This window comes from Trichechus manatus, unplaced genomic scaffold (genome assembly GCF_000243295.1).
Source record: "Trichechus manatus latirostris isolate Lorelei unplaced genomic scaffold, TriManLat1.0 scaffold00038, whole genome shotgun sequence".
Classification (NCBI taxonomy): domain Eukaryota; kingdom Metazoa; phylum Chordata; class Mammalia; order Sirenia; family Trichechidae; genus Trichechus; species Trichechus manatus.
This window is the reverse complement of record NW_004443974.1, coordinates 18740917-18763365: the sequence shown is the minus strand read 5'-3', so window position 1 is coordinate 18763365 and position 22449 is coordinate 18740917. Positions and strand designations below refer to the sequence as shown.

The 22449-nt window shown below is 38.4% G+C and overlaps 1 protein-coding gene across 2 annotated transcripts in view; it reads right to left on the bottom strand.

Annotated features, from left to right (window-relative positions):
• MAMDC2 (MAM domain containing 2) overlaps positions 1-22449 on the bottom strand; it is a 154084-nt gene that overhangs the window by 13727 nt on the left and 117908 nt on the right. Inside the window, exons 10-11 of one of the 2 annotated variants that reach the window (XR_001121482.1) lie at positions 15536-15629; positions 13264-13412 (exon numbers count right to left, since the gene is read on the bottom strand). Coding sequence is in view for 1 of the 2 variants with exons in the window: in XM_004375799.1 (XP_004375856.1) it covers positions 13260-13412; positions 15536-15629 (247 nt within the window). In the remaining variant the exon portion in view is untranslated. Of the gene's footprint in view, positions 1-13259; positions 13413-15535; positions 15630-22449 lie in introns of both variants that reach the window. The other variant, XM_004375799.1, reaches the window with a different exon arrangement.

The window sequence follows — 22449 nt, the reverse complement described above, 5'->3', positions numbered from 1 at the left end:
TTCAAATAGGATACTTCATATTCGCATATAAATTGAAAACTATAAGTCTGTGAAATAATAGTTTGATGTGTTGGTTATGTATTTTTCTTATACATGGATATTACCATCAAATAAAAGAAAGCTCATCCATTAACCACTTGAATTACCTGCTGATATGTGTAATACTACCTCCTGTCTGTCAGTTTGTCTCACTGTGGTGGCTTGTGTGTTGCTATGATACTGAAAACCATTCCACCAGTATTTCACGTACCTGCAGGGTTACCCATGGTGGACAGGTTTCAGTGGAGCTTCCAGACTAAGACAGACTAGGAAAAAAAGGGCTAGCGATCTACTTCTGAAAATTAGTCGATGAACCCCCTATGGATCACAACAGAATGTTGTCCGATATAGTGCTGGAAGATAAGGCCCCTACACTGGGAGGCACTCAAAATATATAGTGCCCGCAACACCTTATTCTGTTGTACATGAGGTTGTCATGAGTTGGAGCTGACTCAGCGGCAACCAAGAACAACAGCATGTGTAATACAATTTGGAAAAACACTGGTTCAAGATTTTTACCAAGCCTGGTTTCTACTATTTGTAGTCATAGGCCATGGTTTTCTATTTTATAAAACCACACATGACATAAAACAGTGACTCCAGAAAAGTAACCTAGAGATAAACATCAGATTTTGTAAAAGAGTCACTGATTGTAAAAATAATACCATAAATTAAAAATAATACATTGCCAAGCCATTTCTTAAATATAATCTTAGTTAATCATCACAGCAACCCTAGGAGATTAGCAGGGCATCTGCTGTTATCTTTATTTTACATGAGGAAACTGAGGCTCAGAGAAGTTATGTAATGGAGCCAAAGGTTTTGCAGCAGCAAGTGGCAGAGTCAGCTCACTGTTTATCCATTGGACTTTCCATTAGACTCTGTCATGCTACACCCTAGAATTTGGGAAGGTTTAAGCCAGCAACTACAGCTCCTTTGGAATTGCTACATGTGACAATGTACTGACTTTCTGATAGTCACACAGTAAACTGACATATCTGTGTTATGGCTTTTCTGAGCTTTTTATTTAATGAGTCTATATTTACTGAGCATCTAATGCAGTTGTCTATAAAACAGCTTTGTCTGCTTCTTCTCTTTCTTTCTCCTCCCCATATGAGTTCTTCCAACTGTAGGTTGACAGGCTTTGAAGATAGGAAGTGAAAAGGTAGAGTGCAGTCTACAAGTACAGGTATATCCTCCTAAAGTCCTAGAATGAATTACATTCCGAAAAGGATCTGTGGCCACCAGCACCACACAAATACCCTCCGGTCTTTTAGGAGAAAAGATACAGTGCTGCTGGTCCTATTACTTTACTAATGTATAGAAAAAATTGCAATAAATCAGTAATGCAAGTAATAATAGATCTACTTTTTGGATATAATTTCATCATTGTTTAAAATTGTAAATATAAACACAGGCAGGCTTATTGTTGCCATCCCAGGATCCAAGCAGAGAATAATTAAAACTCCCTTGAATGAGATTTAATATTTAAAATATGTTCTTTTGCCTTAGCTGATCAATAAGATCCTGTCTGCCCCCAGCATCTGCAAATCTATGAATTTTTACTTCTGTGTTGAGTCAATTAAAATTTTCTTATTATTTCAGAATATATCCCCTATTGAAGAGAAATTTCAGATATTCATCTAAGCTATATTGCATTTACTATATAAATCATTTTTAAAAAAATATGAGGTGATTGTCAGATCACTTATGTGATAATTGAATAGCATGTTCATTACTCAAGACGGAGAATTGCAAAGGGAAAGAAATAGAAAACAACTTAGTCTTTCAGGCAGTTTATAGCCAAAGGTGGTACAAATGTAAATTTTAATACTCCTACTATCCTCTGCCAAAAAACAGAACACCATGCAATAACTTAATCTCAGCTACAACAAGAATTTGGTTAGAACATCCTGCTGAGAACAATTAGGGAAAAAAATGGATAAAATATTGAACTCAGTATTTTAAATAAACAAATACCTGTTTTAAAGGTATTAGAGAGCTTCCTAAGCAGTAAGAACTTGAGGGTCCAAGATCTCAGAGAAAAAAGGAAGCTCAATGAAGTCAACCTAAACTTCTTTAAGCTGTTTTCCACCTTGAGGCGTTTGCCTGTTCATATTAGAAGCTAAGCAGTGAGCAGTTCCAAGAAGCAAAAAAGCCACCAGATCTCACTGCGTTGGGGAGACAATAACTAGAGTTCAGGGCTGCCAAAGCAGCCAGGTATTAAGAGCCAAGTTTTGTGAGAAAAAGGAGGTATAGAAAAGGGAGCCCAACACTTGGAAATATTTCCTTGAGGCATTTGCCAAATTCTTAAGCTGCAGAGGGCAAGAGGCCAAGAAGTCAAGTACAAAACAAAACAGAGTTTTCAGCAGTCACCATGCTAAAGAGACAAAAATTGAAATTTAGGAAATATTGAGGAGGGGAGTCCCTAGTAAAACTAGAATATACCCTAGCTATAGGGGGTGAACCAGAGGTAGACCTAGCAAAACAGAGACTGCAACACCACCTCAAGATAGCTCAGTTCTGATTGGACTGAAGTGACCTGTCCTACTCTAGTTACGTATTTGAGAGTCGGGTGAATCCTCTCTGGAGGCAAACATCATCATCCAAAGGTTCTATAATTTTTCATTCATAATGTCTAGAAGTCAATGAAAATTACAAGACATATCAAGAAATAGGGCCAGAGGAGAAAAATTAGACATAGAAACAGACCCAGATATGGAGTTATGACCCAAGAACTTTAAAATAACTATGATTAATAATAATATGAACTTTTAACACCACATTCAAGAAAAAATACACAATAAAATGGAAAATCTGATTGGAGAACTTGAATCTATTAAAAACAAATGTGGCAGTGTGGAGTTTCCAGAATGGCAGAGTAAGTACCTTTGAAAATCTGCTGCTTTTGTCAAAATCAACTTTTTCACAACTCTGAAAATTAACTAAAGGCTTGCAACAATCCAAGAGTCTTTATTGAAGAAAAATGCCTGAATCTTGCTAAGAATAGAAAGCTTTGTGGCATTTTGACTTGCCCTAATCCAATCTCCATCTCCTCTTCTGCAGTACGTTTGAAAACCAAGAGCCTTACAACTAAAGCATCTGTGAGAACTAGTAGCCTAGCAGCCACGTAGAGGAGACCCAGTGACTCAGGAGTTAAGCACTTGTCTGCCAACCAAAAAGTTGGTGGTTTGAACCCACCAGCCGTTCTGCAGGAGAAAGATGTGGCAGTCTGCTTCCATAAATATTACAGCCTTGGAAACCCTGTGGGGGCGGTTCTACTTTGTCCAGTATGGTCACTATGAGTTGGAATCGACAGCAATGAGTTTGGTTTTCTAGTTTTAGAAGACACTGGAAGGTGCAGAATGGGCTTGAAGCTCCCAAAAGCCCTCTCCCTAGAGAAGTGTTACTATCATACCTGTCTACAGCTCACTGAAAAGCTCCATTGTCAGGGCTTGTCCTAATTTAACCTGACTCAGAACTTGCTCTCTGTGATAAGTCTTATCCTCAGGGCATTTGTTAAAAGCAACTACTTTACTGGTAATTGTAAATCTTACAGTGCCTGATGTGGCATTAGCAATTGGGGCTAACAAAAGGCTGACCAAAAAACTTAAAAGGAAAAATTTGGGTAATAGGATATCTGTATGGGGCTTTGCAAAGCTCTGACATATTCCTGGGAATCTAGAAGGCCATGTGCATGTGTAGAACTGTGCATATGCCCAGGAAAGACCTGGAGAGGCCCTAATCTCTCATTACTGACTGACCTTGAGGCTCTGGACAAGCAAGAAGTGAAGGCTAAGGAAATGTAAACTGCTTGCCAAAATGTTGAAGATGTGCCCCAACAAACACACAGAGCCCTTCAGCAAAGACTGGGAGACTTATTGGTTCAAGGCATTTAAAGAAAATTTCTGTTCAATCATTAATTGACAATTGAGTTAACCAAGCAGATTATTCAGTGGCCATGTATGAAAAAGAATGCAGACTTTACAAAACTAGTCCAGGAAGGTCACTAAACAAACAGCAACAGTAATAACAACAAACAGCAACAAAACAAACACTGAGGGGTAAAATCTGATTTTCAGAGCTGCCACATTATATTACTTAACATATCCGCTTTTCCCAAGATTATGAGACATGCAAAGAAAATATGGCCCATACACAAGTAATAAAGCAGTCAATAGAAACTTTCCCTAAGGAAACCCAGATGTGGACTTACTAGACAAAGACTTTATTTTTTTTCTAAATTTTATTTATTTTGTTGTTGTTGAGAATATACACAGCAAAGCATACACCAATTCAAGTTTCTACATGAACAATTCAGTGACATTGATTACATTCTTTGAGCCTCACAACCACTTTCACCCTCCTTTTCTGAGTTGTTCCTCCCTCATTAACATAAATTTACTGCCCCCTGAGGTTCCTATCTAATCTTTCAAGTTGCTATTGTCCATTTGATCTTATATAGATAGTTCTTAAAAGAGCATAGTGCTCAAGTCAGGCCTTTTTTACTAGTTAAGCTAAACTATTGTTCAGTTGTTTGTTTTTTAAATTTTATTAGGTGAAAGTTAATGCAAATTTGTTTCTCTTATTCAAAAATTTATACACAAATTGTTTTGTGACATTGGTTGTAATCCCCACTATATAATAGCATATTCCTCCCTTTCCACCCCAGGTTCCCTGTGTCCGTTTGTCCAGTTTTCCTGTCCCTTCCTGCCTTCTCATCTTGCTTTTGGATAGGAATTGCCCATTTGGTCTTGTATATTTGATTGAACTAAGAAGCACATTCTTCATGTGTATTATTGTTTGTTTTATAGGGCTGTTCAATCTTTGTCTGAAAAGTGAGCTTTGAGAGTGGCTTCAGTTCTGAGTTAGCAGTGTGTCAGGGCAGACAAAGACTTTAAATTAGCTACTTTAAATACATTCAGTGAACTAAAGGAAGCCATGTCTAAAGAACTAAAGGAAAGTATGAGAACAATGTCTCACTGAATAGAGAATGTCAATAAAGAGATAGAAATTATATAAAAAAAGAACAACTAAAAATTCTGCAGTTGTAAAGTACAATAATTGAAATAAAAATTCCCCAGAGGGGCTCAACAGCAGATTTGAACAGGTAGGAAAAAAGAATCAAGGAACTTGAAGAAAGATAGATTGAGATGATATATTTTGAGAAACAAAGAAAAAAGAATGAAGGAAAATGAACAAAATATCAGAGACCTGTCGCATACCATCAAGCATACTAATATTCCATATTGGGAGTCCTAGAAGGAGACGAGAAAGAGAAAGGAGCAGAAAGAATATTTTAATAATATAGCTGAAAATTTCCCAAATGTGATGATAAACATTAACCTGCACATCTAAGAAGTTCAGTGAACTAAAAGTAGGATAAACTCAAGGATATACATACCTAGAAACACCATAATTAACTGTTGAAAGCCATGGACAAAGAGAAAATCTTGAAAGCAGCATGAGAAAAGCAATTCATCACATACAAACGATCCTCAATAAGATTAACAGCTGACTTCTCATCACAAACCATGGAGGCCAGAAGACAGAGGGATAACATATTCAAAGCGCCGAAAGAAAACCAAGAATCCCATATCCAGCAAAACTATCCTTAAAAAACAAAGAAGAAATTAAGACAGTCCTAGATAAAAAACAAAAAACTGAATTCATCACTAGTAGACCTTCCCTATAAGAAACAGCAGGGCCCTGGTGGCACAGTGGTTAAGTGCTATGGCTGCTAACCACAAGGTTGGCAGTTTGAATCCACCAGCAGCTCCTTGGAAACCCTATGGGGCAGTTCTAAGTTCCCTGAAGCTACCATACTGCTTAATGGTGACATACTTGGCACCTGCTGTCCCCCTTTCCTGAAATGCTTCCTCACTCCCTGCCATTCTTCTTTATGAACTCCCATTCAACCTTTAAGACCTTCCCAAGCAGAGCTAGCTGCTCCTGTCTGATTCTGTCATCTCTAGAACTTAAGCCATATTACTTTACTTATAATTTTAGGGCAGTTATTAGTTGCATAATGCATTATGGATGCTCAGGAAATGTGAAATAAATTAAGACCTTAGGGACCCCGGACATATAACATTTACAATTGCTCTCAGTTCTAAGATGTATATGTATTTTTCCTGACACTAGTGGCTTTAACAAATGAACGTTTTAAAGGACCCCTTATTTGCTTATACTTTAATTTTTGAATGAGTGCCCTTGTCACATTGTGATTTGAGAGCCAGTACATCAGCCCACATATACCTCAAACTATTAGAGACAAGGAAAATGGAAGCCACTTTTTCATGGAGTTTAGGATACATAATACAGGTATGCATCACTTAACATCTCTTCGGGTATCATCTGACTGCATATACAACCATGGTCCCATAAAGTTATAATAGAGTTCAGAAATCCTTATCAGAGAATGGAACGTAGCAGACAATGGAGATCTGCTCTGTCTCTCTCTAACTCTCTGGGTTCCACATCTGCCCCAGCCCTGGAAGGGGCAGGGGAGGAAGTCCTGGTGCCCATCCATGGTTGCCTGTCCCACTGCCCTCACCTTAGGCAGGGACCGTGCAGGTGCTGCCGGAGCCTCTGAGGGGTATGCCCCACACAAGCTGCTGCCCCACATGGCCCGGGCACCCTGCATGTGACACCCGGGTCCAAGGCCCCAGCTCTTCCCATGGTAGTGGCAGCTGAGTGGTCTGTGCTACAGTGGTGGCTGGAGGAGGGGCAGGAAAGGCGGGGGAGGGGAGGAGGTGGAGGAAGAGGTGGAAGGGGGCAGGTGGAATGGAAGAGTTTAAAGCCCATTGGGGGACAGGGAAGGTAGGCAGGGAGGAAGGAAGGCAAGGGAGCTGGCAGTGGCGGGCCAGGAGGCCGCCGGCTGGATGACGAGTGCATGCTGGGCAGGCAGGTAGGGGGCTGGACATGGCTCTTGGAGACTGGGCAGTGACCACACAGGACCCGAGGTGGCACAGCCAAAGTTTTCACCCAGTCCCTTGGTGTGGCAGTGGTGGCACGGGTCCCAGGCCCACCAGGTGATCATCCTGCATGCCTCTCTCCTGTATGTAACATGGTGTTTACCCAATGTGCAAATCACATGACATCCTATTTCACAGAATGTATTGTGGATGTTAAGTGACACATACCTGTATGTGTGGGGGCTGCAGCTGTGGAGTTAAGCATACAACAGTGGTTCCTAGACACTAGAAATAGCTTAGAAATAACTTACATACTTTCTTCTGGATGCATTTCTAGAGATGTCTTAAAATGTCATTTGCTTGAATATATCCTTCCCAAGAGAAGATACCCCTCTTTGGTGCAAAATGTATAAGGGGTGAGATTATGCTGCTGTGTGAAGAATTGTGCTTTCTGCATATAAGCTGCCACAGCTGTTACAGGTCATGTGTGGTCTGTTAGCATCACGTAGACTGGGAAACCCTGGTGAGGCAGTTGGACAGAACATGGCCATTAGAGCCAGACTTGTAATTCTACCCGCACTGTACTAGTTACTACTGTGTGGCCTTGGAAAGACACTTCACTTCTCTGAGCTTTGGTGTACTCATCTGAAAAATGGGAAATTTCACTTACTTTGCAGGTTGTGGTAGAGATGTAAAGCTCCCGGCACCAAGCCTACACATGCCAAGTGTTCAGTAAATGATCACTAGCTATTATTATTTCTCCAGGAAAACAATTATTAAAGTAATTTTAAGACAAAAACAAAACACTTTCAACCCAGTGTGACATATGTAGGTACCCTGAGCAGAGGAGAGCAAAATTCGCTTCCTCATTTGCATTGTTATTCATAGAAATAAAAATATATAAGCTTTAAAAAGTTTTACTTAGTTAGAAAACTGGAAAGTGTCTTGAGAACCTTTTAAAAGTTTTAATTGAAACCAGTGAAATTATAGAATGCAGAGGAAGGCAGACCCTAGAAGCAATTTACTCAAAAAAAATCAATTCTCTGTATTGTGCACCAGAGGATTTCATTTAATATATCAAGTATTCACTCAGAATAAATATTGACCACGCTAAGAAGTTTTTGCATTACAATTTTTTCTGTGGAGTTTTACCCCAGCCAGCTGAAACATCTTGCTAATTTTTCAGAGAGAAAGCAAACAAAATCAGACCATTTCCTTTAAATAAAGCCACACCAAGTTAACGTGTGCCCCTATAACCCAGGAATAATGTAAATTAAAAAGCAAAATTATGAGTAATTTAATATATACTGTGTGTGCTTTTGTTAGATTTTTCATAGATTTTGTATGTATAGGGAGGAGGTGGATCATGGTCTGCCAGTCAAACAAGCTTAGACTAGAAAGTCATTTTATCATAAAGACGTGAGGAGCAGTAAGAGTTTACTCTGCTCCTTCAATGTTCAGCACATTGCACTAAAGCTTGGGAGGGAGTCCAAAGACCTGCCCACCAAGTTATTTATAATCAGTTGAGATGATAAGATGAATATAAACATAGAAAAGCCAAGTAATTATGACTAGACTGGCATCAGAGTGGTGGAAGTGGCAGCAGCAGCCATTGCCATCAATGATAAGAAAGCAAGGAAGAGAAGGCCATGGAGAGAGGGGGAGGAAGGGAAGAGAACATTTTTATTGTGTCCCTAATTCCTACAAGGAGCCCTGGTGGTGCAGTGGTTAAGCAGCTCGGCTGCTAACTGAAAGTTTGGTGGTTTGAACCTACCAGCCGCTCTGCAGGAGAAAGATGTGGCAGTCCGCTTCTGTAAAGATTTACAGCCTTGAAAACCATATGCAGCAACCCTACTTATGGAATCATGCAATGTTTGTCCTTTTGTGACAGAATAATTTCACTCAGCGTGGTGTTTTCAACTATGAGTTGGAATCGACTCAACTGCAGTGTTTTTTGTTTTTTTTTTTTAAATTCCTACAAGCCCTACGAAAATGGCTTTTATATAATATTGTCAGAATTATTGGCTACTCTTCTCCATCTCCTTTGTGAGTTCTTTCTCCTCTCTCTGACCTCTTAACTTTGGAGTGTCCCAAAGTTCAGTCCTTGGTCCACTTCTGGGTCTATGAGCACTCCCTTGGAGATATCATGGTTTTAAATACCGTCAGTATGCCAACATTTTCTGGCTTTTCTTTCCTCAACTCCAGACTGCCTACTCAACATCTCCACTTGGATATCTAATACCTAACCCATTGCTGTCAAATCAATTCCAACTCATAGTGACCCTATAGGACAGAGTAGAACTGCCCTATAGGATATCTAATAAAAACCAAACCCACTGCCATCAAGTCAATTCTGACTTACAGCAACCCTATAAGGCAGAGTAAAACTGCCCCTTAGGTTTTCCAAGGAGCGGCTGGTGGATTCAAACTGCCAACCTTTTGGTTAGCAGCTGAGTTCCTTACCACTTTGCCACCAGGGCTCCTAGGACATCTGGATTTAAAAAAAAAAAAAAACTGTTGCCATTGAGTTGGTTCAGACTCATAGTGACCCTATAGGACAGAGTAGAACTGCCCCATAGAGTTTCCAAGGAGCGCCTGGTGGATTCAAACTGCCGACCTTTTGGTTAAGCAACTGCAGCACTTAACTGCCATGCCACCGGGGTTTCCGACAGGCATTTCAAATCTAACATGTTCAAAACTGAACTGATCTTCCCAATGAATTTACTCCATTCGATCTTCTCTGTCCTTTGTTGGCAACTCCATTCTTGAGTTGCTCAGGCCAAAATCATTGAAATAATCCTTGACTCCTCTCTTTCTCTCACTTTCCTGTTGCTGTGGAGTCAGTTCCATCTGATGGAAACCCCACTAGTGTTGGAATAGAACTGTGCTCCATGGAGTTTTCAATGGTTGATTTTTCAGAAGTAGATCATCAGGGCTTTCTTCTGAGGTGCCTGTGAGTGGACTTGAACCTCCAACCTTTTGGTTAGCACCTGAGCACGTTAAACATTTTGCCACCCAGAGACTCTGATCTTTCTCTCATATCTAATCCATTAAGAAATTATGTTGGCTTCACTTTCAAAATGTATCCAGAATTTGACTACTTCTCACCACCTCCATTGCTACTGATGGAACCCACCATCATTGGTCAAATCCACGTCATCGGTCAAATGCACGATCATAGTTCACCCAGATTACTTGCATTATGCTCCTACCTGAGCCCTCAAATTTCACTCTTGCCCTATCTCCAATCCCAGTCTTTTCTCAACACAGTAGCCACAGTGACCCTTTTAAAAACCCGGTCAGATCGCTTCTCTCCTAAGCTCAACACTCTCTAGTGTCCTCTCTTTTCAAGTAAAATAAAATCTAAAGTGCTTATAATTAATTACCACATTTTCTATGATCATTCGACTATAGCCAAACCATCCTTCTTGCTGTTCCTAGGATATACTGAGCATGTTCCACTTAAGGAGTTTTGCACTGGCTGTTCCCTCTAGTTGGAACACTTTTTCCTAGATATAAACTTGGCTAGTTACCTCAACTCCTTCAAGGTTACCTTCTTAATGAAGTCTATCAGGACTATCCTATTTAGATTAGCAAATTCCACTCATATCCTTCCCCCAACTCCCAACTTCTCTGCTCTATTTTTTTTTCTGTAGCACTTACCATCTTTAACATACTACATAATTTACATATAATTATGGTTATTGTGATATGTTACAAAACATTTTCCATTACAACATTCTTCACATGTACAATTTAGTGAGATGTTGTGCAACTGTCTCCATTTTCTGTTTTCAAATTCTTCCATCACCCTGAACAGAAGCTCAGTGTCCCTAAGCAATGAGTTCCCCTTTCCCCCTCCCTCCTGCCTGCCCCTGCTAACCACCAATAACCTTATGTCTGTATATATTTGCCTATTCTAGATTTTTCATATAAGTGGAATCGTACAATGTTTGTCCTTTTGTGACAGAATAATTTCACTCAGCGTGGTGTTTTCAAGGTTCATCTGTGTCATAGGATGTATGGACTTCATTTCTCTTTATGGCTGGATAAACAATATGTGGTTTATCCATTCATTTGTTGTTGGACATTTGTTTTAATCTTTTGGCTATTGTGAACAGTGCTGCAATGAACATTGGTGTACAAGTATCTGTTTGCATCCCTGCTTTCAAGTCTTTTGGGTATATACCTAGAAGTGGAATGCAAGTCAAAACCACAATGAGATATCCCTTCATGCCCACTAATATGGCTATGATGAAAAAAATGGAAAACAACAGGTGTTGGCAAGGATATGGAGAAATAGGAACCATCATCCATTGCTGGTGGGATTGCAGAATGGTACAGCCGCTGTGGAGAACAGACTGGCAGCTCCTCAAAAAATTAAATTGTGGTTTTGACTTGCATTTCCCTAATGATCAGTGATGTTGACCATCTTTTTATGTGTTAATTGGCCATTTGTATTTTTTCTTTGGTGAAATGTTATTCAAGTCCTTTACCTATTTTTGATTGGGTTGTTTTTTCTTTTTGTTGTTAAGTTGTAGGAGATATACGTATCTCCTACAGAATATATATACATTCTGAATATAAAAATCTTATCAGGTACATAGTTCCCAATTTTTTTATCCCAGTCTGTAGGTTGTCTCTTCACTTTCTTAATAATGTCCTTTGATGAACAAAAATTTACAATTTTAATGAGGTCCCATTTGTCTATTTTGCCTTTTGTTGCTTGTATTACATTTTGTTGTTTGGTATCATATCTAAGAATCCATTGTTGAAAACTAGATCTTGAAGAATTATTCATATGTTTTCTTTTAAGAGTTTTATATCTTTCGTTTAGGTCTTTGAACCATTTTGAGTTACTTTTCATATATGGTGTAAGGTATTGGTCCAACTTCATTCGTTTCCACGTGGAAATCCAGTTGTCCCAGCACCATTTATTAAAGAAACTATTTTCCCCCATTGGATGAATTTAGCACCCTTGTCAAAGATCATTTGACCATAGATGTGCAGGTTTATTTCTCGACTCAATTCTATTCCATTGGTCTATATGTCTGTAATGATATATGTTTATCATTATACAAGTACCAGACTGTTTTGAATATTATAGCTTTATAATATGTTCTGAGATTGGGAAGTGTAAGTCCTCATACTTTGTTCTTTTTCAAGATTACTTTGGCTATTTGGGGCCCCTTGCAGTTCTATATAAATTTGAGGACTGGCTTTTCCTAGGTCCAGTAGTTTTTTTTTTGTCAATTCTTTGGGATTTTCTACATAAACAATCATGTCATCTGCAAACAAAGACCCTTTGAAATACCTGAAATGTGACTGCTCTAATATCTCAATAGAACTGGGAAGCTGTGGGATCTGCCAAGGGGTGGTAAAAGGAGAATCTTTACGGTATATTTGAAGAGAGTGCTGGAAAAAAAATAATAAAGCTGTTCCTGATAACACCCTACCAAGTTTAGCCAATTAAATAAACAGGTTATACTGGGTATTGCTCTGTGATGTGATTACATAAACTTGTCTTGAAGTAGGCCATAAGAAATAGCACTGTGCAAATCACCTGTGTATATACTGTAACATGGCTTCTCTATAAGGGTCCTTAAGGAAGTATCTCTATGAGCTTAGTATCAGGAGTAGTTCTTCTCTGGACCAAATGGTGTGCTTTTATCCATTAGTATACCAAGTGAAGTCAGGGTATCAGTGAGAAAGGTCTACTCCGCAGGGAATATTTTATCACTGGCATTGTTTAGAATAACTGACTCATGGTGATAATAAAAAGCAGACCGACTTTTAGTCTGTTTTATTTTAATTTATAAATTTTCTACCTTGGGGTGGACTGCTTCCTCTTCCTCTCCCCACTTGGCACTTGGTTTTTATCCTAAGGGCGCTGTGAATCATGTTGCATGGACCAGGCTTCCACCTGTGTTTTAGCTGCTAGAAAGCTTGGAGTCAAACGTGTTTGCCTCTCCCCCTGTACACCAGTACATGTCGTGTACTAGCCCTCAGTCCTGGCTTCAATTTAGACTACTATTTCTTTTTTACTTCTTGCTCTCTTTCTTAGGCAATTTTCAGTTAAGTTATCTTCATGCACTTATCTGTGTAATCCCTTTTAGATGATCTTTGCAGCAAGAAATATAAGCTTCAAGTGCACATACTGGATTATCCATGTGTGTAGAATTACATGTGTAGTTCATTCTAGACATAAAGTTAAATTTGCACATTTCAAAATGCAGTAAATGACCCCTAGAATGCTATTTTAGGAGATTTCCTTAGGCAACAGCACCGTGTGGCATAACTCACCTACCCCAGTAGTGTGATCTCCCTTTGGTCCTGTATAAGAGGTGGGAGTTTCTCCCCTTCTCCTGTGCCAGCTGCTCCGGTTTCTTCTCTCCTGAGTAAACGCACATTCGTCTTGTTCAAAAGTACACTCTCCAGGTGGAGGTGGAAGCCTCTCTGCAAAGAAGCAGCAGGTGTTGCAATTGCTAAGGCACTTTCAATAAATGTGGATTCCATGGCTTGCTGGTAGCCTGCTCTGCATTTTTGAGTGCAGCTTGGCCATATGCTACCCACATGGAGAGGCAGCCCCCAGCCAGTGGACAGCCCACTTACGCCAAGCTCTTGGTCCTGTCACAAGGGCAGAGAACAATCACAAATCCAGATCCAAATATATTGGGGTACTTTGTCTAAGAAGGAGCCCTGGTGGCACAGCAGTTGAGAGCTCAGGCTGCTAACCAAAAGGTCGGCAGCTGGAATCCACCAGCTGCTCCTTGGAAACCCTGTGGGGCGGTTCTACTCTGTCCTATAGGGTCACTATGAGTTGGAATCGACTTGACAGCAACGGGTTTGTTTGTTTGTTTGGGGGACAGGGGCTTATCTAAGAAAGAAGCTTTCTCTGCATTGTGAATTCGTGACTGAGCTGACAAAGCTCTGAAAATTGGAGGGACATTGCCTTTATGGAAATATGGAGAGTAATAAAGTTGGACAATGCAGGAACATTCTGAAGAAATCCAGGATGAGTGAAGGGAATTCCCACAACAATTCTATGGTTGCTTTGGAGGAGCGGGAAAATGTGAGAGAACTATGTGCTTCTGGAGGCACAGCTCTGTGGACCAAATTACTTAATTTCTCTGTGCCTCAGTGTTCTTATCTGCAATGTGGGAATATTAATACTCACCTCATGGGGTTGTGAGGATTAAATGAGATAAATGGATGTAAAGTATTTAGAACATGATGTTCCCAGTAATAGCAAAATAAATATTGAGACCCAGTGTTTTGCTACTTGGAGTCTTATTTTCCATTTCCAAAGACAAAGATTTATGTCTTTGGATGCTATCGATGATAACTTTATCAATTATTATTGTTAGAATGGTGCCACCTCCCAGCATATTGGGGACTTCTTCTTTTGCTGAACTTGACGGGATCTCTCTACATCCAGATTCTTAGTAAGTTTCTCTAATAAATAACCTCTCTTTTATATCTCTTGCATGATAATTATTTTACTTTATTTTATTTTACATACGGTACAAGCTAGTGAAGTATCATTCCCTCTTCTATGCCTCGAGTGTAGAGATTTTTATCTTGTTCTTCTTTGCACTGCCTAGCAAAGCAAGGGACTAAAAATATTTGGTCTTTTAATGAAATAAAACAAACAAAAAAAAACCCTTTGCCATCAAATTGATTCTGACGCATAGTTACCCTATAGGACAGAGTAGAACTATCCCATAGAGTTTTCTAGGCTGTAAATCTTTATGGAAGCAGACTGCCACATCTTTCTCCTGCAGAGCAGATGGTGGATTCAAACCGCCACCCTTTTGATTAGCAGCCAAGCACTTGGACCACTGCACAACCAAGGCTCCTTTTTAATGAAATAAACATGGAGAGTATCCTCCAGTGGCAGATGGACACCACACGTTACCTGTTGTTAAAGAAATGGTTAGATATCCCATGATTTAGGATGCAGTGGTAATTAGTCAATACAGACCAGTGATCTGGTTGAGTTATGTGCCGTTTCCTTATTAGACATAATGTCCAATACATAGACAACTATCACTATCTTTATCTTGTCACTATCATAAATACTTGGTCCATTGTTCCACTCTCATTTAATTCACTTAGAAAATTTTTATTTTATTATAATTTTAAAATTATATGTTTAGCATAGTCTATATAATTAGAATTTCATCAATATTGTTTGAAAACCTGCATTCATACAAGACAACAACAACAATAATAACACTAGTAATTATGATAGAAAGTATTTGCTTTTAAAGCAGTTTTGTGCCAGGCTCTGTGCTAGGGAATTTATATGTGTTATCTCCTATATTCAGGTAGGTATTAGTATCTTAATTACAGACTAGGATACAGAGGTTGTCACGTGTACAAAGTCACACATTGCATTACAGTCATCATTTCTAAATTGCAAAGCCTACTATTCAGCTCGCAGATATGCACTTCTGGCAAGAAAAGCAAAGAATGGATCAGCACAGATTAAATGTATGGTGTATCTTTAACAGAGAAGAAAGAGGAAGTGTCATGTATAGGCAGGGAGGCAAAGAACTGAGGTGACTGTGTCATACCTGGATACCAGCAGTTTCCCAGCTGTATCGTAACGTCATCCAGGGCTACAAGGCCACAGTCCCAAAAACTTTTGCATAGGCCCATGAAAACTACCTGCAATGCATAAAAATAAAACTGTGAATTTTATTAGCTGAATATTGGAAACTCTTACAACTTGGGATTTACTTAGCAAAACAAATGTGCATAAACAAACTACAAACACCTCTTCATTGTCCAAATAGATAACAGAATATAGTGGCATGAATAATGGATACCATTTATATATGGCCCTGAAATGACTTACATTAATTTTTTAAGCAGCTTCAACCTCATAATGATATATATACTGATGCTGAAATTAGTTTGCATTCTTTAAATAATTGACAGTAAGAGTAAGGAAAGTAAGACGTTAACTGGGTGGCAGAACAAAGCCTGTCGGATTTTAAATACTTCCCCCAGATAATCCACAAACTGCATAAAGAGTTGATGGTTTTCCAAGCATTGCCACAAAACATTTCCAGTATGAACACTATTGATTTTTTGAAAATGACTTTCTGGCAATGTGCTTCATTGATACTGTGAACAAAGTCCCAGTGATTTGTTATCTGGAGACTTATGTTCCATTTCCAAAGAAAAGATCTATGTCCCTGGATGGTATCACTAATAAAAGCCCTCAACACAGTTATTTTATCAGGCCAAACATTTTTATTGTTGTATGTGAAGAAAAAACAAATCCATACCATAAATTATTAAGTTGAATGTGTCAGAGAGAGAGAAAAGTCTGATTTCTTTCCTTTAGGCCAATTTTAAAGACTACTTTTCATATACAGGATGGGGAGAGAGCACTTTTCAAAAGATTAATATTAGATTTTCAAAATGGCTTCCCATATATAAGCTAGTGTTTTATTAGCACAAGGTCATACAGTGCATATTCAACCTCAAACGCAAGTCTCAATTCAAGGACAAAGGAAGATATAATAAAAGCTAAAACCCAAAATATAAATAATGAGAGAGTTCGATTTTTTTAGATTCCAAGATTCAGAATTCATGTCTTATATTTATCTGTGTTACCAGTAGGGTCTCTTTGCTCTTTGATGATCACATCCATCAGAATGTAGAGTTTATTACTATTTTTTTAAATTAAAAATCACACGATGGCTTGCTAGTATGCAAAATATAAAGATCTTCAAAATAATTACTAATTGTAAGATGTGTGAAGGTTTGCTTGGACTATATTCATATCGAATTAAATTATAAAAAGGATGGTTTGGAGATATAATAATACTCACTATGTATATTTATAAAGAACAAAACAAAACGGGGTGATTTTTTTAACCTCTGTTAATTTTCTCATTTTTATAGATTTTAAGAGTATTATCTGAATACGTAAAATATTTTGCTTGTAGGATTTATGCCTGGGAACTTATTCCCCATTTGCAAAGCAAAGGTCTGTGCCATTAGCCCTGAATGTGGTTACATTTTATTGGCAATTTTTTTTTTTAACAGTGGAAGGAATATTAATCTGTCTCATAATTTATTGAATTAATTGTGCTGCAGAGAGAAAAATCTTGGATTTCATTCCTTTAGGCAGCTCTAAATCTTTTTTTACATGTGTAATGAAAAAGTACTTTTTCAAAATGAATATGTGGTATTGAAACATGATTCACTGTGTAAATCATCTGAATAAAATTCACATTGGCATAGTGATCTGTTCTAAAGAGGGAAAGTATTAACATGCTTTTATATGTTTACGAAAGCATTATTTTTTAATGACCATAAAACCAAACAAGCAAACAAACAAACAATGGAACAACCTAAGATTTCAACATAGAGGACATGATTAAGTAAATTATGGTACAGCAATCTAAGAAATAGGCAACCATTAGATTTGATAGCTTATGAATATCATTCAGTAGTACAGAAATATATTCCTCTCATAATGTTACGTGAAAAAGATAGTTATAAAAAATCTGGATATCACTCATCTAAAAATACACAGAAAACAAACCTGGAAAAATTTATCAAAATTATAACAATTATATTAGACTCATGGAATTATTGGCATCAAGCAGAATTTCTCCCTATTTCTTAAACATCCTATAATTTTGTTGTATTTATAATTGAAAATAAAGTGAAAAAATCAGAATATCTATAATTAAGATTTGGAATAATGAGTTACTGTTTCCTAGATTGGCATTGTCTAATACATGGGGTCACCATGAGTCAGAATAGACTTAAAGGCAATGGGTTTGGGTTTAGATAAGCTACATGTGGCTATTTAAATTAAAATTAACTAAAATCAAAAGCTTTTTTTTTTTTTTCAGTCGTAGAAGCCACGTTTCAAGTGCCGAAAGCCACATGTGGCTAGTGGTTACTTAACTGGACAGAGAAGATGTAAGACAGTTCCATTATCACAAAGAGCTCTGTTGGATAAACCTTCCTTGTTCCTTTTGGGTATCCCAATCAATTGTGAACTGCCACACGGGTTTTGGCAATAATAAGATGTTCTGGACAACCGCAGGCCACTAGGTGAAAGCTATCTTTTCACACTTAGAACAATAGCCGGACCACAAATTGTTCTGTCTTATGAAAAATCCACAAAATTAGTCGGCTACTAACTAGATTTCAATGCTGGCCTCAAGTCTCAGATTTCTTTGGCAGTCATCCCTGGGCATTCCAACACCCTAAAAGAAACAGATCACTTTTGGGTCAGCATTGGATTTTCCTCCCTTCTATTAATAATACTGATAATGTTAGCTCCAATTTGGGGCTACCATTTTATGTTTTGAAGGCTACTTGAGGTGGGGAGGTTATTGTAGGGTAGTTAGTGACTGAGCAAGTTGTTGACTGGGCCTGGTTGAGACAAGACAAAGAGAAAGCCAGACACCTCAGTCTGTTCTTATGAAGTCTCCCCCGGGTTCAGTTAAGAGTGTGATAAGGAAGGGATGGGCCATAGTCTACATTCTTGAGGAGATTAACCTCTTGCTTATTTATAGATCTTTTTAAAACACAATGTTTATTTCATTTTAGGCCAGTATTTCAAAACAAGTGAATATTCCTAAGGACTGGGGAAAAAATATTAGGCAGCTTAAATGTGTATTGGTGTTTACTTGAGAGGGGAGAGAATGAGGGACGAAGTAAAATAATATCCTTTAGACAGGTGTTCTTGACTTTATGCAAACCTTTAAAAGCTAGGGGCTTTTCAAGTGCACTAAAGGTTCCAGTCCTTGGGTACTGGTAGTACTTTAAAATTTTTGTTATGATGGAGAATATTAATTGCTGAGGGAACCTACCTAGACTAATTTTGGAAACACAAATAGGGAGTAAATGGAGAGCTATATAGAAATACTTACAAAGAAAAAATTTTAAATATAGTCAAGTGAGGTTCAGCAATATTACTTAACTTACTCTTTATCTTACTAAAAATAGACATTGCACATGTTCTTTATTTACAGCAAGACGTTTCAACCTCAGCACTATTGATATTTTAGGCCAGATAATTCTATGTTATAGGGGACTGTCCTGTGCATTGCAGTATGCTTAGCAACAACCCTGGTCTCTACCCATTAGATGCTGGTATCATGCAAAAGTCGTGACAATCAACAGTGTCTCCAGACATTTTTGAATGTCCCTTGGGAGATAAAATCACCTCTAGAGGAGAACCATAGGTCAATGTTGTTTAAACTGCTATAAGGCTTATAAAACCCGATATACTAAATTCCTGTTACGTGTAAGCTCTGTGCTAGGCACTTTCAGATCTGTTACCTCACTGCTGAGTTCATTGTAGATTTCAACCTTTTACTCTCCGCACTCTGAACAGAACAGTTGCTTAGATTTTAAAAACTGATTCGACTGAGTTGGTTTTCTCTTCCTCGGCACATCACCAGCTGGTGGTTTAAAACATGTAATGAAATATCCACCAGCCTGGAAACAACAGGCACGGGAGCAAAAAAGCAAGGGAGGCAGACGGTACGCAAACTGAATAATCATCACTCAGATTATCAGGGTTTACTGTTCCTGTTTCCTGCCTCAGAAAACTGCAATCTAATTATGTCAAAGCACAACAGAATTCTCCTCTGTTTTCATCTTTCTCTCTTTCAAAAAAGAATGATCTACTCTCTCAAAACAACATAATCACAGGCAGCAGATCCTAAAAAGGTAACTGAGCAAACTTTTCTCATAATATATAATTTTAACTCTCTTCCAAAATATTTTTTTTGGTGGGGGGAGTATAATGGGGTAGGGAGACGGTCTGTGTAAAAACCTAGCCATAAGGCTGTGTTATCCATGAGGGCCAGACTCTCCTAGATCTATAAAGATCCAGAAAAGTTCCTGGTTCAAGTACCCAGGAAAAAGTAGAGAAACAGATACACCAAGAATTTGTTTTCCCAAACCAAATCAGGCTGCATTTTAAAAGGATTGGGGTAACTTATTTTAACTTTATGAAATGTCATGTTTAAGGGCTATCCAATACAATAAATTTTGAGAGATGAGGCTGGGGAGGGGGAAAGAAGTGAAGCTTTGCAGGGAGCTGAGGAATATACAATCATAACGTTTGTTGTGCTATTAAAAAGGATTGTTTTATTAGAATGCTAAACATGGCTGAATTAACTGGTTTTTATTTATTTATTTATATTGTACTTCAGGTGAAGGCTTACAGAACAAATAGTTTCTCATGAAACAGTAGTACACATATTGTTTTATGACATTGGTTAACAACCCCACAACATGTCAACCCTCTAACTTCTCAACCTTTTTTTTGGTGAAAATACACATAGCCAAAGATACACCATTTCAAAAATTTCTACATGCACAGTTCAGTGACATTGACTACGCTCTTCCAATTGTGCTGCTATTCTCACTTTAGATGAAGGCTTACAGAACAAAATAGTTTCTCATTTAACAGTTACTACAAATGTTGCCCTATGACGATGGTTAACAATCTCACAACACATCAACAATATCCTTACCCAACCTTGGGTTCCCTATCACCAGCTTCCTTGTCCCCTTCTGCCTTCTGGCCCTTGTCACTGGACTACTGTACCTCATTAGTCCCATTTGGTTTTACGGGGCTGTCCACTCCCAGGCTGAACGGTGAACCTCGGAGATAACTTCACCACTGAGCTAAAAGGGTGTCTGGGGGCCATACTCTCGGGTTTTCTCCAGTCTCCTTTAGGCCAGTAAATCTGGTCTTTTTTTGTGAGTTAGAATTATGTTCTACATCCTTCTCCAGCTCTGTCCAGAACCCTCTGTTGTGATCCTGGTCAGAGCAGTCAGTGGTAGCCGGGCACCATCTAGCTGTACTGGACTCAGGCCGGTGGAGGCCTTGGTGGCTGTGGTCCATTAGTCCTTCGGACTAATCTTTTCCTTGTATCCTGTTCTCTTCATTCTCCCTTGCTCCCGAAGGGATTAGACCAGTGGAGTATCTTAGATGGCCGCTCACAGGCTTTTAAGACCCCAGACACAACTCACCAAGGTAGAATGTAGAGCATTGTCTTTATAAGCTATGTCATGCCAATTGAGCTAGATGTTCCCCGAGACCATGGTCCCCACAGCCCTCCGCCCAGCAATTCAGTCCCTCAGGGAGTTTGGATGTGTCTATGGGGCTTCCATGACGTTTCCTTGTATAAGTTGTGCTAGTTTCCCCTGTGTTGTGTACTGTCTCACCCTTCACCCAAGATACCACTTATCTATCGCCTATTTAGTATTTCTCCCCCAACCCTCCCATCCCTGGTAACCAGCAAAGATTGTTACATTTTGTGTGTGAACTTATTCATGGGTTTTTACAATAGAGGTCTCGTACAATATTTGTCCTTTTGTGATTGACTTATTTCACTCAGCATAATGTCCTCCAGTTTCATCCATGTTATGTGATGCTTCACATTCATTGTTGTTCTTTCTTGTTGCATGGTTTTTTTGTTTTTGTTTTTTTTTTTTTTACTGGTCTTTTAAAGTAGTTTTCATAGACTGCTTGATAGACATAGTTTTCCAGGTTGTTTGGTTAATCTACTACCTACTTTACCAATAACCACATTTAGGCCTATAATCAGCAAGTTGAATGATAGTTTACAGAAATGACCTTCCATCTTTCAATAGTAACATTTCAGTCCTATGCCAACAATACCATAAATTAGCCATGCTCACAAAGTGAGCCTAGTTAAGTGCTTGTTATAAGTGGTGGACCTCAACAATTTACCAAAGGGTTTGGTTCTGGATTAATTTTAACTTTCCTTCCGATGAGGTTAAAATTCTTTGAAATCATCTTCTCAGATAAATTTGGATATGGCAACTACAGACTTGGCTGGAATAATTATTTGCAGAATTACTATAATCTATATTCCAGAGTCTTTCATTAAGATGCCACTGACACAATTGCAGGATATGGTATATAATGCAGTTGCATTCATTTAGCTATATAACAATAAGATGTTATAGTATAAAAAATATGGAAACATAAAGTAAAACAAAATAAAATTTCCAATATTAAGACACTTGGCTAAAGGGATGGAATTTTCACAAATCCCTAAAGACAGGCTGAGTGGAACTTTATCTAGAAAAGTGTGTGTAAGATTTTAGTATTCGTAGAACCCAGGCAATGTTTTGGGAAATAGTTGCTAAATCGTAACAACATGCTTCATGCAGATATTATATTTGGTCTCCAAGCCCCACAAAAGGCAAAATGATGATGTGTTTTTAAATAAGTCTTTAGCTGACCAACACTTTTTTTTTTTCCTTAAAAAACCCATCTGTTTTTCTTTTTTAAAGACCCATCTGTTTAATTCAACTTTTGGCTTGACAGGCAACAAAGATTGACCAGTTTCCAGTTTTTCTCAGTGTGAAAATCTTTCTGCTCACAGGGTTAGAGTACATGCTGTGATAGATTATAGGCCAGCAGCCGAATTTTTTTCATTACTATTTTGGTAGAAATTAGCTA